Genomic DNA, 14,869 nt, shown 5'->3' with positions numbered 1-14,869 from the left:
CATCTGCCCTCTCGTTCCATATGAAACCGAGCCCAGACGTTTGGGGTTTCGGTGTTTGCCAGGAGTCTGCTGCTTGCGATGTTTGTGGTCTTCTTTATTTTGGACGAGTCTCCCTATGTGTTTCTGGCAGATGTATTGACATACACTACCGGTCAAAGGTTTTAGAACACCTACTCGTTCAAGGGTTTTTCTTTTTTTTCTATTTTCTACATTGTAGAATAATAGTGAAGACATCAAAACTATGAAATAACGCATATGGAATCATGTAGTAACCAAAAAAGTGTTCAACAAATCAAAATATATTTTATATTTCAGATTCTTCAAATAGCCACCCTTTGCCTTGGTGACAGCTTTGCACACTCTTGGCATTCTCTCAACCAGATTCATGATGTAGTCATCTGGAATGCATTTCAATTAACAAGTGTGCCTTGTTAAAAGTTCATTTGTGGAATTTATTTCCTTCTTAATGGGTTTGAGCCAATCAGATGTGTTGTGACAAGGAAGGGGGGAATACTATTGTTTGTCTATTGTTGTGACTTAGATGAAGATCGGATCTAATTTTATGACCAATTTATGCAGAAATCCAGATAATTCCAAAGGGTTCACATGCTTTTTCTTGCCACTGTATATGGCAAATAGAACTCAAAACTGGATGGTGTATAGAGATATAAGAGTCTGGTTGAAGATAGCTGAAGGATGGGACTAAAAACAAACAAAAGATGACTAATGTAAAGTATGCTGTGTCCGTAAAATGTATATAGTATGTATAAGCTGGAAGTAGAAGCCTAAGGGTGTCCATTTAGTTTACTACAACAAGTTTACTACAAGTTTACTACAATTAGGGGAGGGGTGGTAGGGTTAGGTAAAATAATAAAGGAATATATATATATATATATATATATAATATATATATATACAGTTGAAGTGGGAAGTTTACTTTAGCCAAATACATTCAAATACCTTAGCCAAATACATTCAAATACATTTGTTTTTTAACGACATTTAATCCTAGTAAAAAGTCCCTGTCTTTAGGTCAGTTAATTACTTAAAAATCATACAATTTGATTTTCTGGATTTTTGTTTTAGATTCCGTCTCTCACAGTTGAAGTGTACCTATGATAAAAATTACAGACCTCTACATGCTTTGTAAAGTAGGAAAACCTGCAAAATCGGCAGTGTATCAAATACTTCTTCTCCCCACTGTATATATATATATTTCAAGTAGTATATATATTTGTAATATATATATATATATATGGTGGATTGGAAATTATGCAGACATTTACATGAATAGAAGCCACAATCTACTTGAAAACATGTTTATTTTTTTAAGGACTTCTATGAATTACATTTTGTGAAAATCCCCCAAATCATTGTGTTTTTGGCCTAGGTTTCGTGAGCAATCACTCATGTGGTCCTTAGAATGTATCTTTGGCTACTGTTGTTCTCTTATCCAGAGCGTCTCACAGTTGGTGCTTTCAACTAAAGTAGGTAGCCGGTTAAACAGCCGCAAATGTGTATTACGAGAGGGTATTTGAGATGCACAAACTCAAGTGGCATTCCTTTGTGCCCTTTTTTTCTGTATAGATGGTTGTTAGATATCTCCCTTTGACAGAGATTGACCTTTTGACCTGCGAAGAGTGTATTTTGCTGATTGAGTGTTGGAGTATAATCAGATGTGTTAGCTATTCATTCATCACCTAGGCAACATAGTTCTATGGCACTGGTTGGAGATAATCAACAAGTTACCGTGCTGCCCTTGTGTATGGCAAACACACCTTGGTTGTTCATGCACGCACATACACGTTGGATGTAGACACACCCTTGCACACACGCACACGCGCGCGCGCACACACACACAACACACCAAATACTTGCCATAGTCTAGCTACCCTACCCATACTGTATTACAGTATTTTACACACCCAGAGAATTGTACTGTAATTCAACACACAGGGAACATGTGAACCCACCCTCAGAAATTAGGAAATGAGGGGTCCTTCCGCCGCCTGACCCCCGGTCGTCAATAGCTTCTATACCCACAAAGTCATAAACCCCGCTCATTCCTACAATTTCTCGTCTTAGAATTCGATTTTAAACCTAACCCTAACCTTAACTTTAACCGTAACCACAATATGAATATTAAGACCAAAAAGTACGTTTTTTGTGACTGTTGAATCTGGCTTTGTGGGTGCGGATTCTGACTTTGTGCGTGTAGAAGCTAGTGACGACCGTGACTCCCGACCAGGGCTGGGACATGATGTGTCTTTCTCACTGCCAGGCAGAATCTATTCAATGACAGGGGACATGTCCACTTTCTCAATGGCAGTGGCGTGCATACTGAAAATGACTCTTAGTATGCAAGTCTTAATATAAAAGAAGAAAAGAGAAAAGTCATGTTTAGTTGCTTGAACCATGTATTCAAGTTCTATTTAAGTTAACTGTGTGTGTGCGTCAAACAAAGAATAATGTTTTTTTTTTGGGGGGGGGGGGGGGGGGGGGGGGGTACCAGAGCAGCTTAGATATAGCTGTTGTGGGTTTTCTCCCAATACTTCCTTTGTGAGTCACTACTGTTTTTTTCTGCTTTCGTTCACAAACCTATGTTCCACATCTAATGTCTCACTGGGTCGAAAACTGCTCAACATTGTTTCCACGTCATTTTCACCCTACTCTTAACCTAAATCCAATGACATGGTGCCATTGTTGGTTGATTTGACATTGAATTCACGTTAGTGGACAACTCAACCAAAAGTAAATCCAAACTAGATGTTGAAGTGGCGTCTGTGCCCAGTGGGGTGAGTTCCGAGACAATGCCAAGGTCTTTATATTATGACCAGGGATGGGCACGGTTAATCGAATATCCGGATATCTAAACAATATCTTTGATTACTTGAGCGAGTGTTCATTTGCGGAGAGAAATAAATGGTAGGCCTGTTTTGACAATGCCTTGTTATAAATGAAATTACATTATCCTTGTGACATTGTTACCTACAAGGATATACAATGACATTTGCAATACGTCATTTGATTAAACAAACTTTTGAATGTAGTACTGTGTTGAGCTACTGCTGCGCATTTAGAGCTCTGGTCTGCCCTGACGTCGGTATGCTATTTTCCCCACTTCAGATATATCAGATATACAGACACACACCAAACAGAGTTTCCACAAAACCTGACACAGATCAATGCAAAACACTCACCAGAAAACCTTTTTGTAACAGAATCAGTTCTATCATGGCGAAAATCCGACATCTCTTTCACTGTTCTTTTTAGCCAAAAACTAAGGAGAAAAGCAACATTCTGCTGTTTTAATATGATTTTGAATATCCAGATATCCCCAGAAATGTAATGATATTATTTGAATAGTGAAATACTGTCAAATGGCCTTCCTTAGTTACAACCTTGGTCAATGCTAACCAAAGCACTCTCTCAGCAGTAGCCCCGCCCGCTCATGCTCCGAGGAACTATACCGCCTGTCGTCCCTGACAACCAGCCCCATGACGACCTCCATCGTCGTGACGAGCCCCTCCAGCGCCGGGGCCAGCCCGGAAACAACCAGGAAGTTCCCTCCCCCTCCCATGATGGACAGGGAGGAGGCAGGTCCAAAGAAGATGGGGTTGGCCATATCCCTGGCGACAGACACAGGGAGGTACAACGACATGTGGGCTCGCCACACCCTTACCTCGCCGAAACACAGCAGCACTACCAGTCCAAGCCAGTTCCTGCCCGTTCCTGCAGCCAGGGCAACCACCACGCTGACGGTCGCCTGCCAGGGTCGCATGGGCAAGTCGGAGGTTGAAGGTCGCGAGGGCGACAAACCGGCGGTGGCGAGACGTCCATCTTGGCTTGACGATGACCTCCAGCTAATGTGAGCCTGTCGTCCAACGACTAGGATTGAGTGACCGATACGAAATTCTCTGTCGTCTAAGAGAGGAGCATCACACCTTAATGGCCATAACTTATTGGGTTTCTCCCGGCCTACACGGATCAGATACTGGGAACTACATTACCCATGATCTTTCAGAAGACATTTAGAAATCCTGCTTCATACGCATGCGGCCGTGACCCCGAGCAGTGATGCACACCTCTGGATGGCATATGTGAAGATTGCATGACCTTTCGCAAGTGGCAGAATAAGATCATTTCAGTTGCTTTGACCCGAGCAGGCAAAGGAAAGAGTTTAAAGTCTGAATGAAGTGTGTTGCTTTTGGATGCATGGACGCTAATAATTTATTTTTAGTATTTGATTTGTTCATTCGGGTTTTTATATTTTTGAGCATGTGACCAAGATATGACGGTGACCTGTCATAGATGTGACCTTTTAATAACCTTGCATGATGACCTTTGACATTGACCTTTTCCAATACATACTGTTTGAAGCAACTCCCTCAAAAATGACACTGGTAGTAGTAGAAAATATGTCTCTTTTTCCCGCTCTCTGTATGGCAGACATGACAAATATATGACAAATACATACAGCCCATTAAACAATATATTTGCTTTCCATTTCATAAGACCTCTCTTCACTGGGTCTCCTGCTTTCTTGTGGCCAGTCTTAATAGGACCACAAGCCACATTTTCACTCACACCCTTCCCAACATCAGAAATCCAGCTTTAAAAGCTCTCTGTGACCATAGAACTTAATCCCAAACCCGGTTAGCCCAAACCGCCTATTTTGGGTATCGTGGTCGCAAAAGTTTACAAACCCCAGCTTTGAAGATGGGTTATGAGCAAGCTAATAAAAGATGCATGCTTTTATTGATAGTTTTGTTTTAGACTGCGCCATGAGATCATTTCCATCTGCGCCACACAATATGCTGTAGAGGCCTATATTAGTGCAGTGAATTCAGTGGCTTTTCTCCCAAGTACTCAGCTGGCTGTATTTTTGTCTAGAGCGCCACCTTGTGTTCAAATGGACACTTTTTATAAACTTGGCTCTGCAGATCCTGTTGTCTTAAATGTTTTGCCATTTAAGACAGAAATGACTGACTTTTAAATAATATTAAACCTACAGTATCTCATTAAGCATGCATGCTTGTTTACTAAGAACTCCTACTGTTGTCAACGGTAACCCATACAGTACATTAAGCCTAAAGGTGTTTTCAACACGCCCCCTATATTCCATCACACTTTTTTACTATTCTCATGTCTGTATATATTGCATTGTGTAGTTGTGGGCTCATATCTGTATATATTGCATTGTGTTGTAATTGTGTGTTTGTTCATTAGTGTTTGTGCTCTTTCTCCATGTCTCTGCTTTCGTAGATTCAGTCACAGAGCTGCTAGTATATCAGATGACCCAGAGTAAGTGGTTCTTTGTTACCCATCGGACGCACATCCCTGCCCTGCTAAACCACACCTGCTTAGTATGCACAGATCCCTAAAGCCCAACCTCTAGACATTTCTAGTAGATCTGTAAGGAGCTGATAGGTTTAAGCAATATGGTGGAAACTCTGGCCTTACTGGACTTGTAACCATATTACACCCATCCTATCCGTTCAGATATACGAGAAGTGGAGAGGGACTAGCGGTTGACTTTCAAATGTGTTTCTAACCAGCTTCTGTTATCTGCATGTCTCACACTCGCACACACACACAAAAGCAAACGTTGGAACTCAAGACGTGCCTCACCGAGTCACTTTGTCTCTTCTATCCTTCAAGGGTCTAATGTGGAATGGGATGTACCTATATCGCTCCCCTGTGTCTTGTGGAGCGCTCATAGTCTCGTAAACCCGACCCTAGGCAACAGCAGTGACAAGGGTCTGGTTTCAGTGACGGACTCTTTTGGCAACTTCGCTAAGGGTTAAAAAAAAAGACAGACAACTTCAGGCAGACAACTCTCCCCCAAAAAATCACAAAGCACACATGCCAGAACATTGCGATTTGAAACTAAAGTTTGCAGGCAAAACCTTTGCAGTGGATTTAGTTAAGGTAGTTGATGCAAACTAGTCACTTGTGAAATGCACTCATTAAAAACAACCTCCTTGATCTCCATCTTGCTAGTTACTATTTTGTATTTTATTTAAGTGGGTAAGGTAGTGACATAGGCAGAGGGCGTAGTTCCTCTACACCAAACTGACGTTCTGTTACGTACAGACGTGTGAAGCGGGGAACATTAGGAAATGGTGGCAGGCAACATGGATGTCTAGAGAGACTAGAGAGGTCACCATATGATGCATGTCGCATACACTCAGACATAAGGACACGGATCATCACTGTAACGCCACTGTATGAGGATCTCACTGTGGTTCTCGAAATAAGATCTGGGTCAAATACTTGCAGAGTATGACTTTGATGCTCTGTGCTGTTCTGTTGTATAGATAGGCTTCTATATATACAGGGAGCTCCAAAAGTATTGGGGAAGTGAACATTTGTGTAGTTGTCTTGTCTCTGTACCCAGCACTTTGGATTTGAAATGATACAATGAAATCGCAGCACTTTTTGTACATAGCTCCCCCATTTTAGGGGACCAAAAGTATTGGGACAAATTCACTTATGTGCATTAAAAAAAGTTAGGTATTTGGTCCCATATTTGCAATGACTATATATGTAGCTTGTGACTCTACAAATGTGTTAGATGCATTTGCTGTTTGTTTTGGTTGTGTTTCAACCAAAACAAAGGGAATTTATCCCAATACTTTGTAGAAAAAGTGCTGTAATTTCTATATGGTTCAACCGATATGGATTTTAAAAAATACCCTCAAAATAAAGATTCACTATGCAGGAATCGCTCCGCCATTTCCTGGTTGCTAAAATTCTAATAGTTTGCCTGATTTTAGTTTATGTGAGAGAACAAGCAAGTATAGTGTAGATAATCATTGTAACATCTAAACCGCTGGGCAATAGTTTATTTTCCATAACCAAAAATATTGTATTCAAATCAAATTGTATTGGTCACATACACATATTTAGCAGATGCTCCAACAGTGCAGTAGTATCTAACAGTTCACAACAATACACACTAATCTAAAAGTAAAATAATGGAATGAAGAAAAATATAAATATTAGCTCGAGCAATGTCGGAGTGGCTTTGACTAAAATACATTACAATAGAATACAGTATATACATATGAGATGAGTAAAGCAGTATGTAAACATTATTTAAACATTATTAAAGTGACAAGTGTTCCATTATTTAAGTGGCCAGTGATTCCAAGTCTATGCATATAGGGCAGCAGCCTCTAAGGTGCAGGGTTAAGTAAACGGGTGGGAGCCGGCTAGTGATGGCTATTTAACAGTCTGATGGCCTTGAGATAAAAGCTGTTTTTCAGTCTCTCTGTCCCAGCTTTGATGCACCTGTACTGACCTCGCCTTCTGGATGATAGCGGGGTGAACAGGCCATGACTAGGGTAGATGATGTCCTTGATGATCTTTTTGGCCTTCCTGTGACATCGGGTGCTGTAGGTGTCCTGGAGGGCAGGTAGTTTTCCCCCGGTGTTGAGTTGAGCAGACCGCACCACCCTCTGGAGAGCCCTGTGGTTGCAGGCGGTGCAGTTGCCGTTCCAGGCAGTGATACAGCCTGACAGGATGCTCTCAATTGTGCATCTGTAAAAGTTTGTGGGTTTTAGGGGCCAAGCCAAATTTCTTCGGCCTCCTGAGGTTGAAGAGGCGCTGTTGCGTCTTCTTCCCTACACTGTCTGTGTGGGTGGACCATTTCAGATCGTCAGTGATGTGTACGCAGAGGAACTTGAGGCTTTCCACCTTCTCCACTGCAGTCCTGTCGATGTGGATAGGGGTGTGCTCTCTCTGATGTTTCCTGAATCCCGCGATCAGCTCCTTTGTTTTGTTGACGTTGAGGGAGAAGTTGTTTTCCTGGCACCACACTCCCAGGGCCCTCATCTCCTCGCTGTTGGCTGTCTCGTCATTGTTGCTAATCAAGCCTACTACTTTTGTGTTGTCTGCAAACTTGATGAGTGGCCACGCAGTCATGGGTGAACAGGGAGTACAGGAGGGGGCTGAGCATGCACCTTTGTGGGGTCCCTGTGTTGAGGATCAGCGAAGTGGAGGTGTTGTTTTCTACCTTCACCACCTGTGGGTGGCCCGTCAGGAAGTCCAGGACCCTGTTGCACAGGACGGAGTTCAGACCCAGGGCCTCGAGCTTAATGATGAACTTGGAGGGTACTATAGCGTTGATTGCTGAGCTATAGTCAACGAACAGCATTCTTACATATGTATTCCTTTTGTCCAGATAGGATAGGGCGGTGTGCAGTGCGATGACGATTGCATAGTCTGTGGATCTATTGGGGCGATAAGCAAATTGAAGTGAGTCTAGGGTGTCAGGTAAGGTACAGGTGATATGATCCTTAACTAGCCTCTCAAAGCACTTCATGGTGACAAAAGTGAGTGAGTCATTTAGTTCAGTTACCTTTGCTTTCTTGCAGCAGGAACAATGGTGGACATCTTGAAGCAAGTGGGGACAGCAGACTGGGATAGGGAGATATCGAATATGTCCGTAAACACTCCAGCCAGCTGGTCTGCGCATGCTCTGAGGACGCGGCTAGGGATGCCGTCTGCAGCCTTACTCACGTCAGCCACGGAGAAGGAGAGCCTACAGTCCTTGGCAACTCCACTTTGTCTCTGTACTGACGTTTTGCCTGTTTGATTGCCTTACGGAGGGAATAACTACACTGTTTGTATTCGTCCATATTCCCAGTCACCTTGCCATGGTTAAATGCAGTGGTTCGCACTTTTTTTTAAATCTCCTTTTTTAAACACTTCCTGATGAACTCAGTCACCGTATCTGTGTATTCATCAATGATATTCTCAGAGGCTACCCGGAACATATCCCAATCCGCGTGATCAAAACAATCATTGAAGCATGGATTCCGATTGGTCAGACCAGCGTTGAATAGACCTTAGCACGGGTACTTCCTGTTTGAGTTTCTGCCTATAGGAAGGGTGAAGCAAAATGGAGTCGTTATCAGATTTGCCTAAGGGAGGGCGGGGGAGGGCCTTGTAAGAATTTCGAAAAGTTGAGTAGCGGTGGTCCAATGTTTTCCCAGAGCGAGTACTACAGCCAATGTGTTGGTAGCACTTCGGTAGTGTTTTCCTCAGATTTGCAATGCTAAAATCCCCAGCTACAATAAATGCCGCCTCAGGATATGTGGTTTCCAGTTTGCATAAAGTCCAGTGTAGTTCTTTGAGGGCCATCGAAGGTATCGGCTTGAAGGGGGATATATATTTTCAGCTGTTTGATGCTGGTGTACAAAAACAAAAGTAAAAGACCAAAAAAATATATAATTTAAGCTGCAATTTGAAACTTTTTGGGCCAAATTCACATAGAAATATGACTTATAGATCTGTCATTCTCATTGATAGCAAGTCTAAGAAGTGGTAGATCAGTTCTATGTGGGCTATTTCTATGCTTCCCGTTCTTATGTTTCATTTTTGCATTTTTAACATTCAGTTTTGCACACCAGCTTCAAACAGCTCAAAATACAATATTTTTGGTTATGGAAAATATATTTCACAGTGGTTTAGATGGTACAATGAGTCTCTACACTATACTTGCTTGTTTTGTCACATAAAAAAAATGAAATTAGGCGAACCATTAGAATTTTAGCAACCAGGAAAAATGCCAGAGCTAGTTCTGCATAGTGCACATAGAACAGATCTACAGCTTCTTAGACTTGCTTTCAATGAGAATGACATGTCTATAAAACACATTTCTATGTGAATTTGGTCGGGTAGCCCCAAAAAGTTGCATATTGCAGCTTTAAAGCTGAGAGTCTGCACTTTAACCTCGTAGACATTGTATCATTTCAAATCCAAAGTGCTGGAGTACAGAGCCAAAACAACAAAAAATGTGTCCCAATACTTTTGGAACTCACTGTTTGACCTTTTGATAGCATGTAGCTTACTTGTGGTTGTAATCTCCCTTTATTAACATTATCTCTGGTGCCTTCTGTTTTGCGTGGTTCACAGTATAATACAAAAGAATGTATACAGAACAATAATATCATATAATATAATATTTGGGGCAGTGCAATGAGATGTATTGTCAGAGTAATAATGAGTTCCTTTTGGGTTTTGTTTGTTTACATTTGAGCGGACCACTTCAGTACCTATAGAAGTTGTATCCGTAAAGCGTTTGACCATCCAACCTGTTTGACCTCGACCTTTCCTGGCTGAACTACGACAACTCCAGAGCTCCAGAAAACATCTTATGTGCCTGGAAATAAAAATAAATATATGTCCATACCGTACGCATGACTTTTCTCCCAGTAAATCTCTTTATAACTCCTCCCCCTCTCGTGTCTCTTTCCTCTCCTTTCTTTTTCTCAGGAGTGTGAGTATGATTGACATGCGCTGTGAGGAGGACGCCGGCTTGCCGCAACACAGCCAGGTGCGCCACGAGCTCATGCACAACCAGTACAACATGATGAAGGAGGAAGAGGACCACTGGCAGGACGTAAGCACTCACACACAAACACACACACACACACATAATAATACACTTTCACACACTCACTCACACATTTATGCACTCATACATTGATGTGTCTGTGTGTTAGGACCTAGCCCGGTGGAAGAGTCGCAGGAGAAGCGTCTCCCAGGACCTGATCAAGAAGGAGGAGGAGAGGAAGATGATGGAGAAGCTGATGACGGGCGAGGGAGGGGCCATTTCTCAGAGGAGGAAGAGTATCAAGACCTACCGGGAGATCGTGGAGGAGAAGTAGGTCACAAGGCCATTTTAGGTCAAACCCTGGTTTCCATATTGTTGGTTGCCTCAATGTACAGTATTGCCCTATACCTACTCTCATGTTTCTTATATCCTAGCCTGTTGTTTCTTATATCCTAGTCTGTTGTTTCTTATATCCTAGCCTGTTGTTTCTTATATCCTAGCCTGTTGTTTCTTATATCCTAGCCTGTTGTTTCTTATATCCTAGCCTGTTGTTTCTTATATCCTAACCTGTTGTTTATTGTATCCTAGCCTGTTGTTTCTTATATCCTAGCCTGTTGTTTCTTATATCCTGGCCTGTTGTTTCTTATATCCTAGCCTGTTGTTTCTTATATCCTAGCCTGTTGTTTCTTATATCCTAGCCTGTTGTTTCTTATATCCTAGCCTGTTGTTTCTTATATCCTAGCCTGTTGTTTCTTATATCCTAGCCTGTTGTTTCTTATATCCTAGCCTGTTGTTTCTTATATCCTAGCCTGTTGTTTCTTATATCCTAGCCTGTTGTTTCTTATATCCTAGCCTGTTGTTTCTTATATCCTGGCCTGTTGTTTCTTATATCCTAGCCTGTTGTTTCTTATATCCTGGCCTGTTGTTTCTTATATCCTAGCCTGTTGTTTCTTATATCCTAGCCTGTTGTTTCTTATATCCTAGTCTGTTGTTTCTTATATCCTAGCCTGTTGTTTCTTATATCCTAGCCTGTTGTTTCTTATATCCTAGCCTGTTGTTTCTTATATCCTGGCCTGTTGTTTCTTATCCTAGCCTGTTGTTTCTTATATCCTAGCCTGTTGTTTATTGTATCCTAGCCTGTTGTTTCTTATATCCTAGCCTGTTGTTTCTTATATCCTAGCCTGTTGTTTCTTATATCCTAGCCTGTTGTTTCTTATATCCTAGCCTGTTGTTTCTTATATCCTAGCCTGTTGTTTCTTATATCCTAGCCTGTTGTTTCTTATATCCTAGCCTGTTGTTTCTTATATCCTAGCCTGTTGTTTCTTATATCCTAGCCTGTTGTTTCTTATATCCTGGCCTGTTGTTTCTTATATCCTAGCCTGTTGTTTCTTATATCCTAGCCTGTTGTTTCTTATATCCTAGCCTTTTGTTTCTTATATCCTAGCCTGTTGTTTCTTATATCCTGGCCTGTTGTTTCTTATATCCTAGCCTGTTGTTTATTGTATCCTAGCCTGTTGTTTCTTATATCCTAGCCTGTTGTTTCTTATATCCTGGCCTGTTGTTTCTTATATCCTAGCCTGTTGTTTCTTATATCCTAGCCTGTTGTTTCTTATATCCTAGCCTGTTGTTTCTTATATCCTAGCCTGTTGTTTCTTATATCCTGGCCTGTTGTTTCTTATATCCTAGCCTGTTGTTTCTTATATCCTAGCCTGTTGTTTCTTATATCCTAGCCTGTTGTTTCTTATATCCTAGCCTGTGGTTTATTGTATCCTAGCCTGTTGTTTCTTATATCCTAGCCTGTTGTTTCTTATATCCTAGCCTGTTGTTTCTTATATCCTAGCCTGTTGTTTCTTATATCCTAGCCTGTGGTTTATTGTATCCTAGCCTGTTGTTTCTTATATCCTAGCCTGTTGTTTCCTATATCCTAGCCTGTTGTTTCTTATATCCTAGCCTGTGGTTTATTGTATCCTAGCCTGTTGTTTCTTATATCCTAGCCTGTTGTTTCTTATATCCTAGCCTGTTGTTTCTTATATCCTAGCCTGTTGTTTCTTATATCCTAGCCTGTTGTTTCTTATATCCTAGCCTGTTGTTTCTTATATCCTGGCCTGTTGTTTCTTATATCCTAGCCTGTTGTTTATTGTATCCTGGCCTGTTGTTTCTTATATCCTAGCCTGTTGTTTATTGTATCCTGGCCTGTTGTTTCTTGTATCCTAGCCTGTTGTTTCTTATATCCTAGCCTGTTGTTTCTTATCGCATCCTGGCTCAACCATTTTTTTAATGCTTTTAACTGCATCAGGGGATCAGTAGCAATGTACAGAAATGTTTCAACAATGATGCTTTCGTCAGTGTGTAGCCAGTCACATGGGCCCTGTCTCACCTTGTCCTCCCGTGTCTCCTTCCCTAGGGAACGTCGTGAGAACGAGCTCCGCGAGGCCTACCAGTCGGCCCGCACCCCTGAGGAGGCGGCGTCGGTCCTCCACCGCTACGCCCAGCGCTTCACCATCAGCGAAGCGGTGCTGGAGCGCCTGCAACTGCCCAAGCTGCTGGACAGGAGCGTCTCTGAAGATCCCACCACTGCCGCCAGCACACGTCTCCCCCTCACCCACACCTCCCATTCTCCCAACTCAACCGGCCCGGAAGAAGATCCAAATGGTCCTCTGAAGTACCTGAGGCAGCAGTCGCTCCCGGCACCCAAGTTTACTGTCACCGTCGAGGCCCAAGTGGCGGGGTTCCACCAGGGTCAGTCTCATCGCCCCCAGATTCAGTCACGCACTCCTGAACCAAACCCCTCTATCCAGGCTGCCTCACCTAAATCTGTTCCTTTGCTGACGCCCAAGCCTTACATCCAATCCAAGGGCACGCAGATGCTGGCGGGACCCAAGCCAGGCAAGGTGAGGCACAAAATGCAAGCAAATGGAGCAAGGGTTTTATCACTAGTGTATTTTACTATGTGTGAACCAGGGTTCAAATTACCAGGGTGTTGTGGGGGGTTTTGCACTCCCATGACAAATCAGGGCAGCTTCCAGAAGTGTTATGATACTAACAGATACTAAGATACTAATGTCCCCTGAAGTAGTTTTGTTCAGCCTAGTATTCCCAGGGCACACCGAAATGTATTATGTTAAATGGTCCCTGGTCTTGGCATTTACATTAGAATAGCAGACAGAAACCATGGCGATTGGGTGTCTTGTTTTTAGACAGAAGGATAAGGAATCCCATTTCCTTTTTCTGCGAAGTCGGTTGTGACGTCTCAATTTAGCACAACAGGGTGTTCATTTTCATCCGCGGAGAGCGATTTGCCAAATGGGCCTATTCCAAAGGACGATAACATGTTTTTCGGTTATTACGGGAACAAACTGGGAGCCACTTCTTTCCACTTTAGTGGCTGGAATGTCTTATTTGGAGCCGAGTGGAGCCTCCGCCTGAATGGGGGCGGGGGGGGGGCTCTGTTCCGTATTGACTTAAAAAGTTGACAAGTAGGCCCTCTCAATATGAAGTGGGTCTCCAGGCAGACAAAGAGGGCCACACAGACTGAGGGGGGATTGTGGGTAGTGAGTCCCCCCTCCATTCAACAACCCCCCTGTGCGTCTGGAGTTAGCACTCGGCGCTCCTCACACATACATTACAGCCTTTCATTCAGTCCCAGCGTGTTATCGGGAGCTAGTTGAATAGCTAATAGGCCAGAGTTAACATACATGAGTTATGGTTTTATTTATTACATGGGGCAACTTCTGGTCTGGAGGGTCTGGAATAGAACTGTCTGGTCATATTGCGGTCATTGTGTGGAATGTGGTATTTTGGGATGTTTCACCCCAGTTGACTGTTCTTGCATTACTGTCTGATGGATACTTTTGGGGTGAGGATGCAGTCACAGTGTCTCTAAAATGGAGTTTTAGTGATTGATTTTTAGATTGAACTGCGTCTTTGTGGAGTGTGCATGTGTTCATGTGTGCCCACATATGTATGCGCGTGCTGTATGTATGTGCATGCATGCTTGTGTTCTTTAAGCCTTAAGTCTGTGCACTCAGGTGGACGGCTTGCTGCGAGTGAACGGCGACATGGGAAACGATGAGGTCACCACTCCAGAGAGCGACGGAAGAACCTCCCCTATACGGTTTTACCCTTCCACTGCCACGCCTACAGCCTCCTCCTCCGACCCTTCCGACACACCCCCATGTGTGGCTACTCCCCCACCCACTCATAGCCCCTCCACCAGGGCGAGCCCATTAACAGCCATGACAACTGTGGCACAGGGTGGCACAAGCGCCGCAGTGCCACCTTCTTCAGTGCCAGGAGAAGGTGATGCCCAGGAGAAGAGTAACGCACAGGAGTCCATCCCACCTAGCCGGCCCACCTCACTGCCCTCGGTGAGGCTCCAGTACATGCAGCCAAGCCTGCTTTGTTTCTCTGGAAAAAAAGATATAAGTTATCAAAAGGGTGGCCATTGGATCCAAGGGTCTGAATAGACCACGTACCGCTAGCAGCATTGTAGCCACAGACTGTTAGCGCCACAGACTGTTAGCG

At 43.0% G+C, this 14,869-nt stretch overlaps 1 protein-coding gene across 9 annotated transcripts in view; it reads left to right on the top strand.

Annotated features, from left to right (window-relative positions):
- The window catches only part of LOC129827990 (LIM and calponin homology domains-containing protein 1-like), a 164,612-nt gene that overhangs the window by 134,763 nt on the left and 14,980 nt on the right, over positions 1-14,869 (top strand). For 7 of the 9 annotated variants that reach the window (XM_055889368.1, XM_055889369.1, XM_055889364.1 and 4 more), the window contains 6 exons: positions 3,437-3,868; positions 5,266-5,304; positions 10,285-10,411; positions 10,515-10,675; positions 12,750-13,236; positions 14,374-14,712. In XM_055889368.1, the coding sequence (XP_055745343.1) occupies positions 3,437-3,868; positions 5,266-5,304; positions 10,285-10,411; positions 10,515-10,675; positions 12,750-13,236; positions 14,374-14,712 (1,585 nt within the window). The remainder of the gene's footprint in view (positions 1-3,436; positions 3,869-5,265; positions 5,305-10,284; positions 10,412-10,514; positions 10,676-12,749; positions 13,237-14,373; positions 14,713-14,869) is intronic. The other 2 variants (XM_055889370.1, XM_055889371.1) reach the window with 2 other exon arrangements.

The sequence above is a fragment of the Salvelinus fontinalis genome, chromosome 29, assembly GCF_029448725.1.
Source record: "Salvelinus fontinalis isolate EN_2023a chromosome 29, ASM2944872v1, whole genome shotgun sequence".
NCBI lineage: Eukaryota > Metazoa > Chordata > Actinopteri > Salmoniformes > Salmonidae > Salvelinus > Salvelinus fontinalis.
This window is presented reverse-complemented; position numbering and strand designations above follow the sequence as displayed.